This window comes from Pseudorca crassidens, chromosome 18, assembly GCF_039906515.1.
Source record: "Pseudorca crassidens isolate mPseCra1 chromosome 18, mPseCra1.hap1, whole genome shotgun sequence".
Lineage (NCBI taxonomy): Eukaryota > Metazoa > Chordata > Mammalia > Artiodactyla > Delphinidae > Pseudorca > Pseudorca crassidens.
In genome coordinates, this window is record NC_090313.1 from 64119484 (window position 1) to 64144924 (window position 25441).

The following is a 25441-nucleotide window of genomic DNA, read 5'->3' on the forward strand; positions in this document are numbered from 1 at the left end:
TTAATTTTGATGAAGTCAGATTTATCTAATTTTCCTTTGGTTGCGTTTCTGGTGCCATGTCTAAGAAACCATTGCCTAACTAATCCAAAGTCATCAAAATTTATGCCTATGTTTTTTCTTTCAAGGGTTTTGGCTCTCACATTTAGGCTGCCCACCCATTTTTATTTCATTTTTGTACATGGTGTCAGGTAAGAGTCTAACCTCACTCTCTTGCATGTGGATATTCAGTTGTTCAGTACCTCTGCTTGAAAAGATTATTCTTTCCCCATTAAACTATCTTGTCGCCCTTTTCGAAAATCAATTGACCATAAATGTATGGTTTGTTTCTTGACTCTTGATTTTATCTATTGATCTATATGCCTATCCTTATGCAGTACTGTACTGTTGGTGGTGGTGGTGGGGGTCTGTTTGTTTGTTTTTTTAAATCACACACTAGCATGTAAAGAGCAATGGACTTGAAGTAAAAATAAACACCAATGGTCAAGTCCCAGCTCTGGCTCTTACTTGGGAATTGGCTATACTACAAAACTCATTTTCCTTACTCTCGCAGAATTAGGAATTAAGTGAGATGTGAAATTACCTTGTAAACAATAAAAGGTAACACAATTAAGTTTTGTACATATTTTAATGATTATGACTGAACCTCATAAATTTTGGCAGCCAGGAATAAAAGTAACATAGTAAGAACCTTTTAAAATCTGTTTCTAAAAAACAGTGCCTTGCACATAGTAGGCCCTCAATAAATATTTACTGAGTAAAATTAACTATTTTCCAATTGCTCTGTACTCTGTTTTCTATAACTGTTAAGACTGAGGAAACAACTTATAAATTTTAAATCATCAAACTTCAGGTTTTTCCTTTAGCAATTATTTCCTTGGAGGAAAAAAAGGGGGGGGGGTAGTAAATTTCCCTTAGGCTACTTCTAGCTTTTTAATATTATCCAATATTCTACTTAAGAAGGTTCTCCTCATATGATATTTAATAAGGAAAGGAAATTTTAAAATATTAAAGTCAAAGTGAATTCTATAAAATTTAGTAACAACATGATTTATTTAGTTGGTAGTTCCTACAGTTAACTCTATAGTTACAATGTATACCCTTTAAGTTTAGGAGGAAAAAAAAAAAAACACCTTTTTTTGGTTCCAGCAGCTTAAGATCAATATTTGTTCAGAGTAAAGAGCAATTATTTGGGAATCAGCAATATGTTTTATCCAAAAAATTTCAAAAGTGAGGTCTTTAACAACTTTATTGAAATATAATTACCTACCATAAAATGCACCCATCTTAAAAAGTGTCCAATCCAAACTATATCCAATCTCCTGGGATCAACCATTATGGAAAAGAATATTTAAAAACGATAATGTCTCTATGTGTATAAGTGAGACACTTTGCTGTACAGCAGATATTGGCACAGCATTGTAAATCAACTCTACTTCAATTTAAAAAAAAGTGTCCAATCCAATTATTTTTAGTAAATTTACAGAGTTGTACAACTACCACCACCATCTAGTTTTAGACCATTTCCAACACCCTGAAAAGATCACTTGTGCCCATTTGCAGTGAGTCCCCAGTCCATTCCCAGGCAACCACTAATCTATTTTATGGACATTCCATAAAATGTTGTAAAAACTGAATCACACAACATGTGGTCTTTTGCACCTAGCATAATGTTTTGGAGGTTCATCCACACTGTAGCATGTCAATAGTTCATTCATTTTCGTTGCTAAATAATATCCCAAGTTTCTTTATTTTATGTCTGGTATAAAACAACCCACAAAAACAATTTGTGTCCTCTTTTACAAAGAGGTTAAAAAAAAAAGTTACCAAAAATATTTATTCCTTGTATACTCCACACTACTGCCACTATCTTTCTAAAATTCAAATCTGATGGCTTTTTCCTCTGCTAAAATCTCTTCAACAATTACCATCAACCTATAAGGCAAAGTTCAAGCTCCTTGGCAGAGCACACACTGTGAGCCATGTTGATCTGTCCAGTCTCATTCCCTATTGCTTCTTTCTTGAACACTCTGCCAGCAATCAGTTATTGACGTATATATATATGGTTCTCCCATGCTCTCTTCTATCACCTATATGCCTTTGAACTCATCTACTTCACAAATTTGCATTAAGTTTTCAAGTCCAACTTAATACATCATTTCCCAGAGCCAGCCCACTTTCTCAGCAGCTTGTGCTGTAATCAAATTACTTCTTACACCATGCCACAACTGTTTACCTATCTCTCTTACCAAACTCATCCCAGCACCTAACCTTATGTTTGAACATCACTGGTATTCAATAAGTATCTGTTCAATTAAACAATACATTCTGACTACTAATATTCTTCTGCTCACTTCAATAAGGAAGATCAACTGTACTCTAAAAACTGATGGTGAAAGGATCTAACAGAAGTAGTAGAACACAATTGCAAAGTCTAGGGCAGTGGTCTGCAAAACAGGGTATACTCCAGGGGTCAACAAACAATGGCCCTCCAGCCAAATCCAGCCCACAGCTTGTTTCAGTAAATAAAATTTTATTGAAAACAGCCATGCTCATTTGTTTAATATATTGTCTGTGGCTGTTTTTACCCTACAACAGCAGAGTTGAGTAGTTCCAACAGAAACCATATGGGCTGAAAAGCCTAAAATATTTACTATCTGGCCTTTAAAAAGAGTTTGTCAACCCAAAATACATCATGATGCGTGGCGGGGGGAAAGAAAATATCAGAACTCCCTTTTATAAGTTTTTTCATCTCATCTTTTAAAATTCTTACTTTTGTATATGTTTTCTAATATTAATACATTAGTGAATATATAATTTCTAAATGTAAAAATGTACACAAATACATTGCGGATTGTGCATGCCCATATTATTTTTTTTACTAATAGAAGTGACTCAATTAAAAAATTTTTAAACAAAAACCTAGTAAGTCTTATTATGATAGACAAGTTTTAGAGTTTATTGAAAATTTAGCAATCAAGATTATTATATGAACAATTAGGTTCTGTAAGTACTTCAAAGGACAAGAGAAAGAGGCCTAGAATTAAATATTTTCCAAACCAAAATGCTCAAAACATCTCTAAAGAATATTTTATGGGGTTAAAAATGTTACTCAAATGATGCAGGTAGTACTAATTCTTCAAGTTGAATGCAACCAAATATGTGTTACATAAATCCAAACTGCTTCAAAAGTGGCTGTTTTTTAAAAAAATCAGTGTAACAGACAAATCAAATGCCAATTTGCCCTTCCAAGCCCTGAAGCCCAATTGCCTGATATATAATCAATATATGATAACCATATAAACTAGGAGAATACTTCACTACATTTTTTTTAATCCATGGGTATTTAACATAATGCAATTTTGTAACTAAAGTGTTTCTTAGTTGTGATAGTAGGCTGTTTCCATTTACGACAACAGATACTAACCTAAGGTTCTGAAGGGCCCAGGAAATACCAAATTCCTCCCTTTACAGATCTTAAGGTTAGGAAGGTGGTTTCTAATAAGTCAAAAGTTGAGGTCTGATCACCATCCTCAACAAATTTATAAACTAAATTTACCAACTGAACCTGGATTTATCAGGTTAGGGTTGTCATTCTGTGTTGAATCATATTCTCCAACGAATAGTAACAGCCCCCAGAGAGAACTACACTCTACTCTGCTCACCTTTAAGGCTCTTTCTGAGGCCTTCCGAGATGACTAGCATCAGACTTTTGAGGAAGGCTAGCCATTAGACAAGGCTTTTCCCCACGATCTGACTGCTTGAAGTGACATCCAGGATCAGGTCGATCCTGTATCCAGGAATCATGACCCTCCCTGAGGCACCAGTCATCATGAGACAGTCAGTGCACTTTGGCACTTCTTGAAAACCACTGGACTGCTCCTTTAGCTGAAAGGAAAAAAAACATCAAAACCACAACAAACAAAACAAAGGGGGAAAAATCAGTAATTCAACCTGAAAAGACAGAGCGTGGGGAAAAATATACCAAAACAGCCTTGTCTAGATCAAAATGTAGCCTTGCCTTGATGTAAAGATCATAGTTTCAGTATCGTTCCAGTCAATGCACGTTTATTCCTAATACGCAAACATAAAGAACTGTAAATCTATTGTATTACATCTGAAAAGAACAATTCAAGGTGGAAGTTATATAAAATAGCTATTTATGGAACACAGCTAAATAATATAATGAAGGTATTTATAAAAGACTAACAGCCTCAGGCTTAGGTGAGTGTGCTCCATCAGGAGACCAAGTACTCAGCTTTTTCATGCTCTCAAATTGTAATCTGACTTAGAGAGGCATGAAATACACCTAACATACTGACTTGATCTGAGTTTAATTGGCAGAAACTGCCAATGCAGTCAAAGCCCATCTTAAATTACATACTATTGAACAGAAAAGGAATTAAGCTTCCATCCTCTTTAAATGACTTGACACTACTACCCCCTGAAACACAATGCTCTTGTCCTAGCATTCTGACTATCAATGTTCATGCTTGTTTAAAATAAGCACTTGAAGATGTTTACATTATGGCCTTAAACAAAACAACTTAAAGATCTGATAAATAAATGATAAGATGACAATGATTATTTATTTAATCTGCTTCAAAATAAAAATTCTGTCAGAACCCAGAGATAAAATTCTGCTTACTTCTCTGTTTTTAAATACAAAATACTTTTCCTAAGACATAATGTTAAAGGGCAAGAAAAAGTCTTTAAGTTTACTGTTTAAAAAGTTGGCTCATAACTCCTTTAATACATTTGTACCCTAAAGTTAATGATACTTGATCAAACAATTATTTTATATTCTTTTCTACTACTTATCCAATATCCCCATCTCAGTCACCACTACCAATAATATCCACACATAGATTCCCAAGTTGAAAACCTCAAAATACTACTAAAACCGTGGGTTTTGTTTTGTTTTTACTTGTCTGAGAATATGATTAAAGCTAGAGACCTCTGTCCCCCAGAAAACCGTGCATATATATCTAGACAATGTCTGGATAACATTTCAGGGAATTTACAGAACCCTCTAAAGCCCAAGCAGGGACCCTGGGTTCAGAACCCTGTCAGACACTTTGCTTTTTTCTTCTCCCTTACTGTCCTTGAGGACCTGCCTAACCTATGAAAACCTATGAATCTCTCAGACTTCTGCCTCCCTGTCCGGCGCTGGCTTAGTTTTAGCACACCCCATATTTTTCCTGGGTTGTTGCATGTAGTCTGCTAATTCTTCCCAGTTTACCATCCTTCAAATCTATCTTCTTTCACGTTCTAGCAAAGTACACTCACTAAAATGCAAATCTGATCGTGTGACTCATCTGCTTAATATCTTCAATATCTCCTCTGCAAATGTTAACAGAACGATGTCCAGTCTCCTTAGGATGGTTTCATCTGGCCTCTACCTACACTTCAAGCATCCACTTCTCTCCACTTCTCCTACCTACACTGACCATATTCCACTCATAGAATTTATAGCCTCCCAATATACTGTTCTCATGCCTTCCTACTTATATATATACACTGTTCCCTCTTCCTGAAATGTCACAGCTCAATTCCTTACTCATTCCTCAAAACTTAGCTTCTCTCATTATTTCTGCCATGAGATTTATCTTAGAGTGTTAAAAATGCTTATTTACTTTCCTATCTTGAAAGACAATATGTTTTCTAGGGGGCAAAAGCCTTGCTTAATTCCATCTTTGTGTCCCCAGTACCTAGAATATAGCAGTACTAAATATAAATGTATGGTGTGCCACGATTCTTGTACACAACCAAAGTCACTATGCAGCACAAGAAAAATCATTGCTGAATTAATCTAAAATGTACTTTAAGCTTTCAAAATTGGAACAATTCATTATGGAAGGGTATTTTAGCAGCAACTCTCTAGAAAGCAAAAATTAAGTGTAACTATCACCAATTCTATGCATATATAAACTTAAAAAAAAATAATGCTAGTTATGAACATCCAAATCAGGAATTAAAGCGTAGTAAGGGTAAGAGAAAAACTACGTAGTCCTTTCGATAAAAACTCCTAAGACAGATATAGCAAGCACATGACAGATAATATGAATTAATTACTCCCCCTTTTTTACCCTCTTCTCCTCTACCCTATTCTCATTCTCAGGGTCTAAGAGTCCTCTTCAACACAGCATACCATATGCAGTAACTAAAGACTGGCTGCAGTTGATATAGAAGTTAATATCTGAGGGCTATCCAATAAGTGATTCTAAGTCATATCAAACACAATAAAAAAAAAATTCACAGAAGACCTATTCCATATCCCTTGGACACCCAATTCCCAAGTTTAACAATTCTAAAGGTCAAGAATTAATTTTTATCTTAAACAAAACATACTGCTGTTACTCCAATAAAGATGTAAAAAAAAAAATAACATATTGCTGGCCATGTACATCAAAAACAGTTTTATCTTGTTTTGTTAAAGCTGTTTATTTTCACAAGTATTTTTTGTAGTTTTAAAAAATATATATTTGTAGTTATGTTCTAAAACTATGGTTTCTAGCCATAGTTGATTGATTCTGATGCATAGTTTCTGTGTATCAAAATCAACTTGGACACATCCAAAAATACAGATTCCCAGGTCCCTGTCCAGATCAATGGAAGCAAAATTTCCAGAATTAGAGCTGAGGCATGTATATTTTATAAAACACTTAGGTGATTCTGATGCAGTCATTTGAAAACTACTTTTCTAAATATCAGTAGTTTATATATGTAAGAGCTAGAATCAGAAGAATAATAGAAACATCTCTAAATGAAATTTTTCTTACATGTATAGCATCTCTTATTGCTTATTGGTTCTGACAGGCTAATAAATGCAGGGTGAAGTTGCTTCACCCTCTGAAATAAAAACTATTTTGATATATCTTAACACGGAATTCTAGATAATAGTTGAGTAACTGTAGCCATACAGCTTCACTAAAGAATGATCAGCCAGCATTTCCTTTTAATTATTCTATTACAGTGTCTGTCTAGAGGCAATCCTTAAGAGTTTTTCTTTCCACATGACCTTGAAAAAAGGTTCTTTCAAAAAGAGTACTGCAAATGTGGACTGCTGAAAATTCACTACAGGTATTAAATATATCATCAACTTCTTTTAATTATGCATTTTTATTATAATTACATATTTTCAAATAATAATAATTGTAGATATTATACATTTCTATAGCACACCAGAAGTAAGGGGTTGAGAGAACACAGCCAAAAATATGGGTAAAAAAGAAAATGCAGGGCTTCCCTGGTGGTGCAGTGGTTGAGAATCTGCCTGCTAATGCAGGGGACACGGGTTTGAGCCCTGGTCTGGGAAGATCCCACATGCTGCGGAGCAACTGGGCCCGTGAGCCACAATTACTGAGCCTGTGCGTCTGGAGCCTGTGCTCCGCAACAAGAGAGGCCGCGATAGTGAGAGGCCCGCACATCGCGATGAAGAGCGGCCTCCGCTCGCCACAACTAGAAAAAGCCCTCGCACAGAAACGAAGACCCAACACAGCCATAAATAAATAAATAAATAAATAAATTTAAATCATATGGGCTTCTAAGAAGACCTCGGCTTAAAAAGAAAAAAAAGAAAATGCAAATGATCTATATCCAACAAATTCTTAGTAAATGTTCTTGGAAAGTTGAATTGATAGAGACTAACATATTTATATAGTAATGTTACACATATGTTTAGAACATTTGAATCACAAATCAGTAAGACAGGAGCTAATCTTGATAATGAAAACTCAGAAACGAATTTACACACAGATCTGTTTAATACAGTCTATCATACTACAATGACATCCCTCAAGATTCCTTAGAAGTCTTTTTGAAAAAGAAAAAAATAAAGACAAAATTCCCCAAAATTCTAAGTGTACTGGGAAACAACAATTTTAAATGTGTTTAAAAATCTTTGTAGACACAATTAAAATAGTTTTGACAGCTTACGGCACATATTTTTGGTGACTTTAGTGAAATACAAATATTTTATGGTGGTGGGGAGATGGGATTTCTGAATTATTTCAGATAGTAGAAACAGATTTAAAAATTCTGGATTGTCTTTTAATCAGTATATATATCATGAAGAGTTAAATACAAACTGTAATTATAGATCCTAATTACAGATTATCCTTACAAAAGATAAAACCATTAAACATTGACCAAAATGATCCAGAAAAATCACTAATACCAGTCCACATCTCAAAGACTGATGGGACTTCTGCATCAACTTTTGAGAACTGACAAGTTAAAAGATAAGACCCCAAACTATAGCCACTTGAACACACAGTTGAGGTTACTCAGACATTTCTCTTTCTACAAACATGTGCACTTTCTGAACATCTTCCAAGCAGTTATGAAGGTAGCTGTCCTAGTTTGTCTTAAAAAGCTGGGAAAGCTCATAAGGCAAAAATTTTAATGCCAAAAGCCAACAGGATTTTTATGACTGCAAATATCTTCTCTAAAATGTTAGCCTCCAGGGCAATCATAACTGATCAAGAGATGCAGAAAGAGTCTTCAGCAAATCTCAATATTTGAAAGATAACACTACTATTAGCACTTTCAAGGAAGAGAAAACTAACTGCTACATGATCCTGGAATGTCATTCATCACCAAGAAGGTACTGGCAGGATTTCTTCTGACTACTTTATTGAGCAATATAGTTAGCCATGTGTTCCTGGAATCATAGCACAGAATAGTTTTCCACTGCAAAAGAGTACCAGAGAAGATCTTTGCAAGCAATAAAAACCAGAAAAAAATTTTTTTCTATAACTCCAATTAAAATTTAGTGATTCTACCAAAACATTTGATACATTAGTAACATAACATGATAAATGGTATTATGAGTATATGACCACAAGTATGTTTATCAACACCAAAGATAAAAAAACACCAAAGATAACTATTATGGCAATAAGAAATATAAATTTCTTGTGTATCAGAATTCAAAGTCCCATCTAACTCAGAGCTCATAAGTGAAAATACGACAAACAACCAGTTTTACCAAATAGCTACATTTAAAAAGAAAAAAAGTCAAAAAATACACACATACTCTTCCATCACAAGCAGTCATCAAAAGTCCTACAGAGTTATCCAAAAAACACTACACTAGAAACACACTCATGAACAATTCCGACAATGGCCTGGACTTTTATTAAAAGGCCAAAAAAGATCATTAAAATTATAAATTAAGGTAAAATGATTTTATACAGCTCAGGATTTTTGTCCATAATACACACTGTTTCTCTTGTAATTGCTAACATACTGCTAAATGATGAACCGTCACAGAGGAAATGGTATCCCTACATTACTTTGACAAACAAGTTATAAGTAATTAGATCATTCTGGCCTGTACAAATTTAGCCAGGTCAGGAGGCGGTATGGCACCAAGTTTTTCCATTAACTATTTTCTACACTCAAAACAACTTTGTACCAGGTTTCTCTATAACTTTCACAGATATCATCTATGAGCCACATCCTATACCAAATCATCCACAAGATCCTTGCATTTAATCAACATTAAAATGACTATAAAAATTCACATTACACAGGATTTGACATATGTACAAGATAGGTAATATTAACCCTCCCCTCCCTCTTTAGCACTCCCATACACCTAGTAGGCATCTCTAGTTTATCATTCATAAAACCACTTAATAGGCTATCCTCCCCCATAAGACTGTGAACTTAAGAACCAGAAATCCACCCTATTCATCTCTGTTATCTTCAATGACTAGAAATGCCCAGGTCATAATAGTCATTCAAGGGACACTGAGTGAATAAGAACATAATACCTACGTCACAAATGTATAGGAAACGGAAGCAGACAAACAGGAAATCAGGTAAATAGAAGGTAAATTTCCAGAACATACAATAATAGAATCAAACACAAAGACTGCAGATAGCATCAGGGAAAAGGCACTGGTTCTTGAGGGGCTGGGATGTCTTTAGAATTTAGATCAATTCTAATCCAGAATTTGGCAATAATAAATGTTATAACCTTCAGCAAATCACTTTGCCTCCCTGGATCTCAATTTCCTCATTTGTAAAATAAAAAGTAATACTAGATGAGCTCCATGTTTCCTTATATGCCATAAGGATGATTTCAAAGCAGCAGGAAAACTTATTCCTGAAAAATAGCACTGGCAGAACAGATAAAATACACTATGTGAGATAATATAACTCGTTAGCAAAGGGTATTGTATGGGTGGGATGCACAACTCCATAAACAGTAACAGGTCACATTAATAGCAGTCACAGGTAATCAAGAATTATACACATACCTAATGTGGAAATCATCAACACAATCACTCATTCAATAAATCTTTAAAAAGAATCAAGTTTTGCCAAAGGCAAACGTTACGAGAACTGAAGAGAAAGAGCCAAAGGGAACATTCTGCTTGTTATCTCCTAGTAGAAATTACAACAATACAGATCACACGTACCACACACATGCATACACACATACACACACAAACACAAAAGCAAACAAAAAAGCACCTTTATGCTTTTTATAAATTGATAATTCTCCTCAAAACGAATAACATAATTTAATTACTTGGACTAGAAGAGACCAGCATTCCAGCAATCCCACTACTGTGCATATACCCAGAGAAAACCATAATTCAAAAACACACATGCACCCCAATGTTCAATGCAGCAACCTAAATGCCCATCGACAGACGAATGGATAAAGAAGATGTGGTACATATATACAACGGAGTATTACTCAGCCATAAAAAGGAATGAAATTGAGTTATTTTTAGAGACGTGGATGGACCTAGAGACTGTCATACAGAGTGAAGTAAGTCAGAAAGAGAAAAACAAATACCATATATTAACACATATATATGTGGAATCTAGAAAAATGTTACAGATGAACCGATTTGCAAGGCAGAAACTGAGACACAGACGTAGAGAACAAACATATGGGCACCAAGGGAGGGAAAGTGTGGGGGGGGATGGTGGTGGATGAATTGGGAGATTGGGATTGACATATATATATACTAATATGTATAAAATAGGTAACTAATAAGAACCTGCTGTATAAAAAAATAAATAAATAAAATAAAATTTTTTAAAAATTAAGTTTCCACAATATACACATATAGGGTACATCCTCTGGCCCACAAAATGAGTCTTGTTGGAACATTAAGAACTAAACATGCCGATGATCGAAGAAACTCCTAAACTTGAAACCCAACACAACTCAGAGACCTATGTTCCAACCGCATATCCAAAATAAACCTCTGCCTTATAACAAATGACTTCCACCTCAGATAAGAAGTAGCAGTGATAAATTTTGATCTTGATGACTACCAGACTCAATACAACAATATTTATAATCAATATTTTTAAAATATAAGCTCTGTTCTCAGAACTATGCTAAATATTGTAGAAGATATAAGAGAACTAAAAGGTAAGCTCTTGGCCCACAGGAAAGTCTTCCCAACTTTACTAGCAAGGAGTTTTAGGTTATTATAAACACATAGGTCTATTTCTCCAATATCTTTCCCAAGGACCTAGGAAGAAAGGTGAGCAATTCCAACATCCATGTATATTTCAAGATATGTTTTTAAAGCTAGAGGAGGTCCTACAAAACAAATATTACAAACAAACCAGATCCAGATATATGGGAACAAAATATACTGTACCCCAAAGGGCATTTCTACAAAGGTGGTAAGACCAGAGCACCTTGAATGGATAATCTCACATGTAGGAATATAAATATAAATATAAATGTAAATATAAATGAGAAATACCTTTGAAGTCATCATAACTACAAAACTAAATCATTAGTATTTCTGACCTGATTATTGATATCTCAATCTTTCTCTCAGTCAAATGTTTCAAAAGGAAGGTAAAGTGGGAAAAATCAGTTTGAGAGCTTCAAATTTAAAGTTAAGCAACATATTGATTGTTCATGTATATAATCAATGTCCATCTGTTCCTGATAGTGGCAGGATATGATTGGCTATACACATAAACTACGTTTAAGAAAGCCCCAAAATCCGTTAAGTTCAGCTATGGAGTGTTCCAAGGCTACTAATTATGTATAGACTATAAATTATTTAATTATGAATTTTAATCTACCTAAATTTTTCAACTGTTTCTCTATGAATTATATCCTAAACTCCCTTCAACGTCAACTGCTCAAACAAAATAATTCTGGCTCTTTTCCCCTCAAGTCAAGATCAGGCAATAACAATTCTTTACTAGTTCCAATGCTTCATGATAGAACAATACAGTTGTTCTTTTCATTACAGCCTACCAAGCACTTTCATATACATTATTTCATTTCAGTCTTCCAACAGCCCTATGAGGTAAGGCAAGAATTATCACCTTTATTTCACGAACAAGGATAGAAATTTAGGGAAGCTAGGTAACTGATACAAACTTCACTGCTAGAAAGTAGTTGAACAATGACTAGAACCCACGTGTCCTGACTCCATATCCAGTTTGCATTCCACAATGTCACACAAATGAAAGTATTTCTAAAAATTACTGAACTTAAAGACTACACTCTTCCTACTTAATCAAACCGTGTGTAAATACAGTGAGAATTAAAATTAAGATTCTAAATCAAATGCAAGCAGTAAAGAGAGTAGCCTAACCCATCTCCTTTCTACAACAACCTATTTTAATAAACGAAATCTTCAAAAGCAATGTTCAGGGACTTCCCTGGTGGTCCAGTGGTAAAGAATCTGCCTTGCAATGCAGGGGACACAGGTTCAATCCCTGATCAGGGAACTAAGATCCCACATGCTGAGGGGCAACTAAGCCCATGTGCCACAACTACTGAGCTCATGCACTTCAACTAGAGCCTGCGTGCCGCAAACTACAGAGCCCACGCGCCCTGGAGCCTGTGCACCACAACTAGAGAAGAGAAAACCCACACGCCACAACTCGAGAGAAGCCTGCACACCACAACAGAGAGCCCACGCGCCGCAACGAAAGATCCCGCATGCCTCAACAACAAAAAAAAGAGCAGTTCAAATTTTAAACTAAAAACAGCTTAAAGTTAAAATAAACCTCTTGCACTCACCCTATCACATCACACACAACCAACTCTGCACAATGCATGCTAGTAGAGAATACGTGAAGTTAGCTGTAAATTATTTATATGGTATTTGACTTAGAATTAAAATCCTCAAACACCTTCACTTTTCCTAGTTTTAACCTCCTCTTGGCTTGGCTGTACTCTAGTCTAGGAGTCTCCATAGTGCAGTACATATGACAAACCACTGAAATATGGAAAGAAATTATTAGAATGCTGTCTCCATTTTTTTAGCCTGAAAATAAGAATTCATTTTACTAAATTTAATATATGAACTGACACTGTGACCCTCACATAAACTCAAAAATACATATATAATTGAGATGGGTGGTAGGCTCCAAAATTTTTCACAGAAGGGATTCCTATTCAAGAAAATTTAGAGGCCATTGCTACTAACAACAGAGAAAGTAAATGAGTTCTAGGAGCCAGATGACTCTAGATTGCACCAAATAAAGAGCAAACTTACTTAAGGTTTCAATATCCTACAATGTACACATAAATAAAGATTTTTCAACTGCATTTGCATAATCCATGCTGATATAAACATAACTTACCTCATCCTGGACTCCACTGGTAGTAGTCAACTTGCTCCCATCAGTAATTGTAATAATTATTGCTGGCTCCAAAAAAAAAGGGTTTCTTCCCTAAAGTCAAAAAACACATTGATCGTATTAAGGTCTAGAGATCAGCTTAATTTTTCTGAGTAAAAAGTCAATTTTCAGAACAGTATATAAATCCCCCTTTCTTGTTTTTAAATTTTATTTATAGCACATACCTTTTGTACATTTTTTTAAAAGGTTTAGAAGGAAATGTAAACTAAACAGAGGTTAACCTTGAAGGGTTAGAATTAGAAAGAGGAAAAAATGGATTTTTCACTTCTTTCTACATTTTTGTATTGTATTAATTTTTACAGTGAGCATCTATATTTATTTAACTAAAAGTATTTAATTCCTTAAAAGGGACCCTACATTTCAATTCTAGTGATTCGACATATCTAGATATTACAAATTAAAATAATAGGTAATTTTCTTTAGAAACTTCTTAAAGAGGAAGGCAAAATACTAGGTGATCCTTTACCAAGTAATCTATGTCTTTAATCAAAGTATCTAACCAAGTGACTAAGTATGGAAGGGCTCTAAGAGCCGGTTCCAAAGAAACACTAGGCCTACCCTGAGCTTAGCAAAATTTAAGAACAGTCCAATGTGAAAAGTTAAAAGTAAGAAGGATGGCTACTTAAAGAAATTGCTTGGCGAGAGGAGTAGAAAAATAACAGCAGCAGAGGCAATGGAACACAGTGGCACAGAGCTCTTAAACGCTCTATAGTTAAGGTGAAATAACTTCAATAACTTCCATTCAAATCTCTGGCCAAGTCACTCTATGAGTACTATGATCAATTCTAGGTGACACATTTTGTTAGGGACTCAGATAAACATAAGCTTATCTTTTACATATAAATGACTCTCATTTGAGATACTGAAGCAGATTCTGTATAACTCTTTAAGACAAAACCATGACCAGAGGGTAGAAGTTTCAAGAGGGTAAACCCTAAGCTGGAAATCAAAGGTATCAAATTCTCTGCTACTAACAGTGTTCAAGAAAGGACAGAACAAAGTTGTGTTGCATATGATGTAAAACAGCATACGACAAATGCACACTTTAATGGGCATATGAATCACTTGGTGATCTTAATAAAATGCAGGCTCTGGTTCAATAAGTCTGGGACAAAGACTAAGGTTTCACATTTCTAACAAGACTGCAGGCTAGGAGACGCTAATGTTCACTGACCATACATAGAATAGCAAGAATGTAGAAGGGTTATATGCATGTAATATCTTGTGGTTCTGTAACATTTTCCTTACATGTATATAACTCTCAATCATTAGCAGATTACAGTACATACTCCGTATTTGTTGAATGAGTTTACCAACACTTTTCACATACGGTAACTGTGATTATAATCTAATCATAAAGTGGGAGCAGGGGGATATCTGGTATATTAAATTTCTTGATCAAGTCAAGAAAGTGTATGTAGGTGGCATATACAGTTTTCAAACTGGTGTCCAAGAAACAATGGTTCCAGGTAGAGAAAACTTCCTCTGCTCATATAAAATTAAAATATGTTGGATACAACCTTTTAAGCTCTCAAATGCACAGTCGCATTCAAATGTTACTAGAACCTTGCAGGAGAAAGACAAGAATTTCCCTTCCCTTCCTCCTCCACAACATTCATGGCAGATGGAACACATTTTGGGAGACATTACATTACACACCATTCACCCCCAACATAAACAATAAATTCTCATAATGCAGATCTTCTCTTTAATCGAGAAATAGGCAATGTTCATATCCCCAACCTCTGAGCTTTGATTGGCTCCATCAAGAAGAATGCTTTTCCTTTTCCCTGCCCACAACCCATCCAATTCCTAATCATTTTTTAAGGCCCAGTTTAAATCTTCCTCTTCTGCCTTGAAACTTTCCCTGATTACTCTGGCCTTGAATAATTCAGCCCTTTCCCTTTCCAAATTTTAATAGTGGTCGTTTTCAAACTTAAGTAAATAAAAGTATAAATATAACATTTCCTCAAATAAAATTGGATTTGGAGTGCTTTCATGGAGTACATTTTGAATCCCGCTTCCCCACAGCATTTATCCTCTCATTCCCATATTTTCAATTTAAATATACAACACCTCACACAACAACGTATATGTAATTAACACTACTGAACTCGACACTTAAAAATGGTTAAGGTGGTAAATTTTGTTATGCGTTTTTACTGCACTTCTTTAAAAATACACCATTTTGTACTGTTTGCTATTGTTTCCTGTTTGAATACACTGAAGGCAAGGATCATGTCATAATTCTTCCTCAGCACCGAGCACAAAATATCTAAGCACTGGACAGTTAAATATTGATTCACTGATTATAGCCTAACATAGACCTGCCCAAGTTCACAGAGCCACTCGGAATTACTCAAACTTCAACAAGCTTCAAAATATATAGATGTTACTTACCTTTACCTCAATATAAATGAGCGCTTCCCAAACTTAACATATAACAATTTGCTAGGCTACAAGGGTATACCACCTCCTTCCTACATATGTCCAACCATCCATTGTCCATTCATTCATGTTTGTCATTCAATCATTTACTGAGTGGCTATCATATATAGGAATTGTGTTAAGTGCATGATACATAATCACTACTCTCACACATCATAAACGATGTACCTATGTACCTGTAATAACTCTCCTCTCCTGGTCTCTACAAATACCATTTTAGCTCAAAAATTAGCAAAGGGAGATAAAGAAAATCAAGAAGTCCTAGTATCTTCGAAACTATTGTACCTCGCTTTCACTCTTAAGCTAAAATTACTTTGGCTGACATGCAAATCTGTTAATGCCACTAGAGCATGGACTAAATACTTGCAAAAGTATCTCTGTATCACCTTTACTTTTTAACCTAAATCAAAGTCATACTTTCTGATCAAAAGTTGGACACCCATCTATTCTTATTTCTGTGTAAGCATGATCAGAATTATCCGCCGAAGGATTGGTCATATTTATAATTAAACGACAATGGTCTACAGTCATTAAGAACTTTACGGATGATGATGTCCACCCAAAAGCTAATATGTACTTTCTAAAGAACCACAATGTCTAAAAGTCAAGTTCAAATGTATTCAAATTTAGCAAAAAGTCTGAGTTATTAAAATTTAAGCTAGGGGCTTCCCTGGTGGCGCAGTGGTTGAGAGTCTGCCTGCCGATGCAGGGGACACGGGTTCGTGCCCAGGTCCGGGAAGATCCCACATGCCGCGGAGTGGCTGGGCCCGTGAGCCATGGCCGCTGAGCCTGCGCGTCCGGAGCCTATGCTCAGCAAAGGGAGAGGCCACAGCAGTGAGAGGCCCACGTACCGCAAAAAAAAAAAATTTAAGCTACATTCAAACACTAAAATCAAAGTTACTTTTTCCTTGACAACAAAGCTTTCAATTGATACTTTACTAGAGTCTTATACACATGATACTCCTCGGAGTCTATGCCTGGAAATACTGTAATAACCAGGTACTTAATAATAACAATAAAGCACTTATATTTATCTCATCTGACCCTAAAAACTTGGTGAGGTAAAATGTTCAGGGAGATTAAACAATATAACCCTCAGTCACACAGTTGTAACTGGCAATGCCAGAACATGATTCCAACTCTAAATCGCATGGTCTTTCTACAGCATCTGAAGGTCCTACTGGTAGCAGCTAAATTCTCTTGAATACAATTCTACACCAACCTGGGTTGTGCCACAGTCACACAACAATGAATGTTATTACAAGTAGTTTGGTTTACTATATTCTATCTGCAGTAAAATTAACTACGTACAGTAGGACTATTCCATTACTTGGTTTCCTGTTGCTCTGTGATGTCTTACCTACCATTTTTTCTATATATAAATCAATATACCACCTCCCAGCAAAAACACAGTAAAACAAAATGCTATATAGATAGATATCATTTACTTTTGAAAACTATATAACTTCAATCAACTTTCACTTTACATACAAACAAAAAAATAAATATTAAGTTTTTAATGACTTTAAATTTTGGAAAATACAGGTAAAGATCAAAGGCAAAGAAAAGTAAAGAAGAATATGGCTATCCTCATTTCATCTGTTTAGTCACTTAACCCTACTGTGCCTAAGATCCCTTCCTTTCTAAGGTGAAAGAGTTTAGTCAAGAATCACAATAAGAAAAGCAATAGTGTTAGTTATGATAAAAATTACAATAATGAGGGACTTCCCTGGTGGTCCAATGGTAAAGAATCCTCCTTACAATGCGGGGGGACTTGGGTTCCATCCCTGGTCGGGGAACTAAGATTCCACATGCCATGGGGCAACTAAGCCCACGCACCAGAACTACTGAGCTCGTGCGCCTCAACTAGAAAGCCCGCGTCCTGCAAAACTACAGAGCCCACGCACTCTGGAACCTGTGCGCCACAACTATAGAGCCCACGCACCCTGTAGCCTACACGCCACAACTAGAGAAGAGAAAACCCGCACACCACAAGTAGAGAGAAGCCTGCCCACCACAACAAAGAGTCTGCGTGCCGCAAGGAAAGATCCCAGGTGCCTCATCGAAGATCCCACATGCTGCAACGAAGACCCGACACAGCCAAAAATAAACAAAAATTTTTTTTAATTAGAATAATGATTTAACAAACGTAATTTATACACAAAAGGAGGGGTTTTTTTCTTCAGGGAAAAGTTATCCCGACCTCTATATAAAGCTGATTGTCTTAACATTTATCTAAGCATAAATTTTTAAATCACTTGCAGCAAGTGAGCAGACCATGTTGCGCCATGAAGCTTCTCATGTATAGTTTTAGGCTGCTCTTCCTCTGCCTTTGGTAGTACACTTACTCTTGGCAGAAGTGCATAAGTAACTGGCATCTTTCTCTGACATTCTCTTTTATCCAGCAAACTAAAATACATTTTGGTTGTCTGCCAGTATCACAAGATTATTTTTTTTCACGTTTTACAAAAAATAATTTAACATTTCAAAAGTCTAAAGTTATGATTTAATCAGTGTAATATAATGTTTTTAGCTATTCAGGGCCAAGCCTCTGAAGTTTAATAATTCTCAAATCTCTATATTTAAAAGTCACTACTTTACATTTTTATTCTTAATGAGTTTGTTTACAAAGTCACTCAATTTGGGGACAGTTCATATTAGAATTTGCCTCAAAATTCACCTTGGTCATAAAGCTAGACTTTATCTTAGTTAAGAGTTGAAAAGAAAAAAAAAAAAAAATTTAAGCTCTGCTACAACAAAGGCAGCCAGTAGAGGGACTAAAAGTTTACTTTTGCCATTAGCAAAACTAAACTCATATGTTTTACTCGCACTGGTTTTTGGCATAAAGAAATCTAGACATGTAACAAAAACTACAGTGCAAAGTATAATACTCTACCTCTAGAGATATTTACTAATGGAAATCTTGTCATTTAGAAAATTTGGTTTTAATATTGGTCAAAAGTCTCAGGTAAAAGAGTTTTGTTAAAGACAAATACAAAAACTTTTACTTCACATAAGTTCTCTCAATAATTTAACAGTATTCTGATGTTAAATGAATTAAGGCATAAAATCTCAATAAGACAATTTAAAGAATATAATTAAAGTAAGTAGGTCTTATCCACTAAAACCTATTTCATTTTTGCAAAGAAAATGCTTTTGAAAATGTTAAAACAAGTTATTTAGCAAAAATAGTTTTGAAAACATAAAATCAAGGCTAATTTACCTTCAAATATAAACTAACCTGGTTCTCAGAATCAGCAGTTTTACTTTTACCCAAGAAATTTAAAATGTTGGGGGATGAGGCACAGGAATTTTACTGTACCCTTAAACATGTCTTTATTATCTTCTGAAGCAAAAGGAAGGCAGCCCTGAGCATTCAGCAGACCTTTTAGTGGCTACCTCTGCTGCAGGACCAAAGGCCTCAAGTTTTCTTTCCGTGCCACCATGCTCCACCATGATTATCACTGCTTTAAACAAATCCCAGAAAGACAGCCAAGTGCCTGTCTATGCTACACTTTTCCCAGGGCAGGGAAAATGTACACCAAAGATTCACTCTCTGGCTCGCTCCTGTGACAGCATCTTCGGCTAACCCACATCTATTACCGGCTAGCTATTTTGCTATGTGCCAGGAAAGCTATGGCCAACAGAAATCAACCAAAAAGATGTTAAGATGTATAACATGATACGTCCAGGCTAAAAGTATATTACCTAGCAGAAAATCAAAAACTTCCAGAAATAGCACGTGCTTTTTTTCAATCTAAAACTTCCTTTTCGGGCTTTCCTGGTGGCACAGTGGTTGAGAGTCCGCCTGCCGATGCAGGGGACACGGGTTCGTGCCCCGGTCCGGGGAGATCCCACATGCTGCGGAGTGGCTGGGCCCGTGAGCCATGCCCGCTGAGCCTGCGCGTCCGGAGCCTGTGCTCCACAACGGGAGATGCCACAACAGTGAGAGGCCCGCGTACCACAAAAAAAAAAACAAAAAAAACTTCCTTTTCAAGTAAATTACAGTGACAACAAGCAAAAATGTAAGGAAATGGAAAGGGCAGCCCTGAGAAATAAGTACTACATCACTAAAGGTTCTCATGCATATACGGGACAAGTACCTAGCAGGCTTGCTGCTAAAAATTTTGTAAGTTAAGTTCAAGACTAGAGCTTTAGCTTCCCTTTATTTACATCACTGTAAAATCTATATAAATACTGAAAATATGAAAAGAGTCCTGCATTATCTACCTTATTTTTCTCTATTACCATAGATAATAAAGAGGTAACAATATATGTTCTAAAATATGATAAACCAGCTCATATTCATTTAGAAACTTTTTCTGACACTTCCCTTTATAATTTGTCAAAAATCAGATTCTATAAAAAAATATAATACAGAAACATCAATATTAAACATATTCTTCTACTTTAAGCTTATTTCTAAAAGTATTAGATTGCAATTCACATCCAAAGCCTTATTAGTCATAATACTAATAAACACTTCTACAACTATACAGAATTGAGAAAATAGGCTTTTAATACATACTTTGCAACACAAGTCAACCAGAATAACATTCTTTAGTTCAGTATTGCTCAAACTTCAGACATTTGAATACCACAACCAGAATTTTTTCAATATCTACTTACTACCTGCACTAATATTTACATTCTTAATATTTTTCTTTACATCAGTTCCTTTTTTTTATTTTAGCCTCAAACTCTAGCAATAAGACCTATGAAATCATAGTTTTGATGTGCAAGTTATATTTTCTATTCAATAACTCACTGTCATTAATATTGTTTAGCTTTTTTTTTAAAAAGGGTGGGGGGGTTCATTATATTACAGGGATGAATGCACAACTCGTTAATTACACATTCCAAACAAAATATAATTATTATTTAAGTCAGTAAAGGCCCAACAGGCTTACATTAAAATCAATATTCCAAGGCCAGATTTACAAGTTTTATGTTTGTTTTCAAATTCAGCAAGATTACTTTTAGAGTCAAGATCCCAAGTGGTGTGGCATAAATAAGTCTTTTGATGTAAAAACTCAGATATTCATCTTAAGAAATTAGTGCTTTGGGTGGTGGTGTGATGAACTGGGAGATTGGGATTGACATATATACACTAATATGTATAAAATGGATAACTAATAAGAACCTGCTGTATGTATAAATAAATAAAATTCAAAAAAAAGTTTTTGCTAAAAAAGCAAAAAAAAAAATCACTGCTTTTAAAATACCTTCAACTACATACAAAAGATTTCTGAAGGATACACACTATAAACTGATTAATCGTGGTTGCCTCTGAAGAACTGAAGTGAGCAACTGTATAACTTTCTCTAATGCTTTAACTTTTTAACCACGTGCATTTATTACATATTCAAAACAAGTACTCTTCAAAATTAAAATGTGCATAGTATCCAAAAATAAAACTTAAAAAAAAATCTCCTAGTGTATAGAAACCTAGTACTTAGAATACATTAAAGTATAAACTAAAGAAAAACATGTTAAAATTCCCCATTAAAAGAAATATATTTTTAGTTTCAAGTAATGCCATTATACAATTGTGTACCAATACAGTTCCTTTATCTATTTAATTCCTTATTTTTTAAAAAATAGCATTAGGGTTTCCCTGGTGGCGCAGTGGTTGAGAGTCCGCCTGCCGATGCAGGGGACACGGGTTTGTGCCCCGGTCCGGGAGGATCCCACGTGCCGCGGAGCGGCTGGGCCCGTGAGCCATGGCCGCTGAGCCTGCGCGTCCGGAGCCTGTGCTCCGCAAAGGGAGAGGGCACAACAGTGACAGGCCCGCGTACCGCAAAAAAAAAAAAAAATAGCATTAGAAACAGATGGAATAATAAGACTTGAGCAAAAGTAGGAGGGAATCTCATATATTTATTTTAACATAATGAGTAAGGAGCAATATCCTAGGATTTGATTTAAATAATAAACTAAATATAGCTGATCCTTGAACGCAAGGGGTTGAGGGGCGCTGACCCTTGCACAGTCAAAAATACACATATAACTTTATAGTCGGACCTTCATATCTGTGACTCCGCAACCTCAGATTCAACCAGCCTCCGACTGTGTAGTACTGTAGTATGCAAGAAAAAATTCCACATGTAAGTGTCATTCAAGGGTCAGCTGTAGTAGTAATGTAAAAAATATTCACTGTTAAGAACTGAAGAATTACTAGCTTGACTTTGTGAAAAAGATGAATGTTAAACTCAATGACTGATAAGACTAACAATGAGTACATCAAAGGAAAGTAATATAAATTAAATATATTTAAATATTTAAATAATTTCACAGAATTTTGAGTTTTACATCTGAACTGGAGTCTAAAATTTGGATAAGATTACTCTAACAAATAAATACTTGGTTTTGGCATTATTTAATACATAGTAGCAGGTAAACAGTGTTTATACTGGCATAAAAAGAGTAATGAGGGTGTAAGAAATATAATTTTACTTAAGAAATACTAACATTCTGGATAAAGAACCTAATACATCCATTATACTAAATGGATTATGTGGTATTAACTTAATTCCAGCAAAGCATATAATAATAAACATGTTAGGGAATTCCCTGGCAGTCCAATGGTTAGGGCTCTGTGCTCTCACCAACGAGGGCCCAGGTTTGATCCCTTGTCAGGCAACTAAGATCCCACAAGCTGCGCAACACAGCCAAAAAAATAAAATAATTTAAAAAAAAACATGTTAGAACCATAACAGAAAAAGTAAAAAAATAAAAGCCAAGATGAAAACACACTTTCAAAGATAGGTAAAGTTATACAGCAATAATGCTGCAAATTAATTTAACCTCAAAAAAAAAAAACTCATACAGATCTGCCTATTCTATCAAAAATAATCATCTCCTTGGGTTGTTGACTACACCAAACCTACAGATATTACTTTTGCAAAAGTCTGATTAAATCACATCTTTAACCATTATCATTACTTCCTTCTAAACATCCACACTATGAATATGCTCTCAAAAGAATCATTCACACATACCACAGCTATCCTACAAAAAAGATGGAATTCAACCACAGCATTCTACCTAAGTATCTTTAAGACTACTACTGAAAATGAAGAACTGCCTAATAAATACTGCATATCAGTAAAGTTAGCGATCAAGTATTAAACTTCATAAAGGAAAATAATTCATGATAAGCACTTGGAAAAACTAATAGTCTATTATTTCCCATATGCTATGGCTTAAGGTCAACCTCAAAATAAGTTAATTGGATAAATCAAAATGCAAGATTAGGTTTTAAGGGGCCCTGCTTTGTAAAAAAAAATATATATATATAATATATGGAATTTTCGTTTTCTAGGAAAGAATTTGTGGTAACCCAATTTCAGTAAGTTTTTTTAGGAGGAAATATTTAAATTTCTCCAAATCCATTATACAGGTATATGAACTTGAGTAAAGAGTTTCTAGAAATTCATTCTTGCTAAATTCTGATTCAAACATTTACTGATGCTCATGCTAAGCACCTTCCCAAGTGTTTATAGATTTAAATTTTTCAAAATAGATGACACATTTGGGAAACAAAAAACTAACCACATAATATTTGGGTTCTACTGTTAAAAACAAATTTTTACAAGCCTTCCTATCTATACATACAAATCCACCAAGGTTTTAAGTTAGAAATGAACCTCATGAAAAAGCAGATGTCACATATGGATGGGTGGGTGCCTGCACAGATCGCTACATGTTTTTGATTGATACTATAGCTCACTGAAATGGAAGCTCTAAGAACATGACAAGATAACTCTTTTTTAGATTAGGATTTACATTAAATATAATCTTGTTTGGGATTAGATATTATCCCTTCTTGATTAACAATAAAATTTAGATGTAAAGATCTCTTACTCTTTCTACTATTTGATTTAGGCCCAATTTTCTGAATGCAATTACTTGGGTATTCCTTCTAACTTACTGGTTTGAGAAATGGGATTGACAATTTAAAATGTACAACAAAAATTCAAAATTCTACATTAGTTATTACCTTCCAAAGTACATAAATGATCAGGAACCATCACAACTCAAGCATTACATCAGAGGCTACAAAAACATCACTTTGCTTATTCCTAATAATCCAAAAGTACTATTATTTGTCATTATCTTAGGGACCCAGGCTTTGTAACATCATCCACTGTGGTTTGCAGTCTAACCTTTCACAGAGAACTGCATACTCAATCATCTTCAATTTCTGTGATTAAAAATAATCAATTGTTTTTAATCCTTTCAGAATAGTTGTTTGGATGCTTCCAGTGTCTGCACTCCAGAATAAGCAGACTTTGTTGATGTTTCCTAATATCTAACTAGGTTCACCAGCTTGAAGACAAAGTGAGAGTTTTCCTTCAACATGCCAGCATCAATCCTGTCAATGACTAGTTACAAATTACATTACCTAATAAGCTAATGCTACAATTACTTTTTCTCACATACTCAGAACTGTTTTCCTTTCTATAATAAAGTTTTTTAGATGATATAATCCTCCCAAGGACCTTCACATGTTCCCCAGCTTCTCTGAGCAAAACTAATAGATGGAAAATGTTAAAACGTCATTTCCTTTTAAGGCAAAGATAAAAAAGGCAAGCGTATGTAGGACCTAGAATAAGTTTTGCTAAGTCATCACTAGGCTGATAAATTGGTCCTCTGATTAAAACTAATCCTCTTAATTATAAGATTTTTAAGTTAAAATACTTTTTTGAGGTACAACTATCTCTCAATATACCAATAATCAAATTTCAAATCACATAGGCCCTAAAAGAGAAATATCATCACATAAAATAATCCTTCCTAGGGTCATCCTATTATGTTCTTTTCCCACATAAATCTACATTACAAACAATAAAATGGATCACACCTTTTACATTTGACCTTTCTTCTGCACAATGACATCCTCCACCCCATCCTAATCATCAGCAACCTGAATTCTAAAATATACTGTTACAAGGCCCTAAAAATGGGCCAAGATCTAAATTTCCTCAAAGAAGCTTGAAACCTTTCTTGCTTTGAAAATCAAAAACATGTTTGTTTGTTTGAAGTACTGTTATTAAACCATTTCTGAATAAGAATTAGAGATGTGGGGGAAAAGACTTTTGTAACTCCAAGGGGAAAGTATTTTTGGAGTTATCTACAGAGCTTCATTTCAAAGCCAAAAACCATTATGTTCCCTATGGCAAGAAAATTTACTTTAGCTGCAACTGCTGGACAGCTAATTCTAGCTTCTTGTGATGTATACATATTGGGTTATGAAAAAACTTTTGTTTTTTCTCAAAGGTTTCAGATTATAAACCTTTTCCAAGCAGGCACTTTGCTAGATGATTAACAAAATTATTTC

At 34.9% G+C, this 25441-nt stretch overlaps 1 protein-coding gene across 3 annotated transcripts in view; it reads right to left on the reverse strand.

The window, feature by feature from the left end:
- Window positions 1-25441, reverse strand: part of INTS6 (integrator complex subunit 6) — an 88220-nt gene that overhangs the window by 50208 nt on the left and 12571 nt on the right. For 2 of the 3 annotated variants that reach the window (XM_067713010.1, XM_067713011.1), the window contains one exon: window positions 13597-13686. In XM_067713010.1, coding sequence (XP_067569111.1) covers window positions 13597-13686 — 90 coding nt within the window. Of the gene's footprint in view, window positions 1-3662; window positions 3804-13596; window positions 13687-25441 lie in introns of those variants that run through there. The other variant, XM_067713012.1, reaches the window with a different exon arrangement.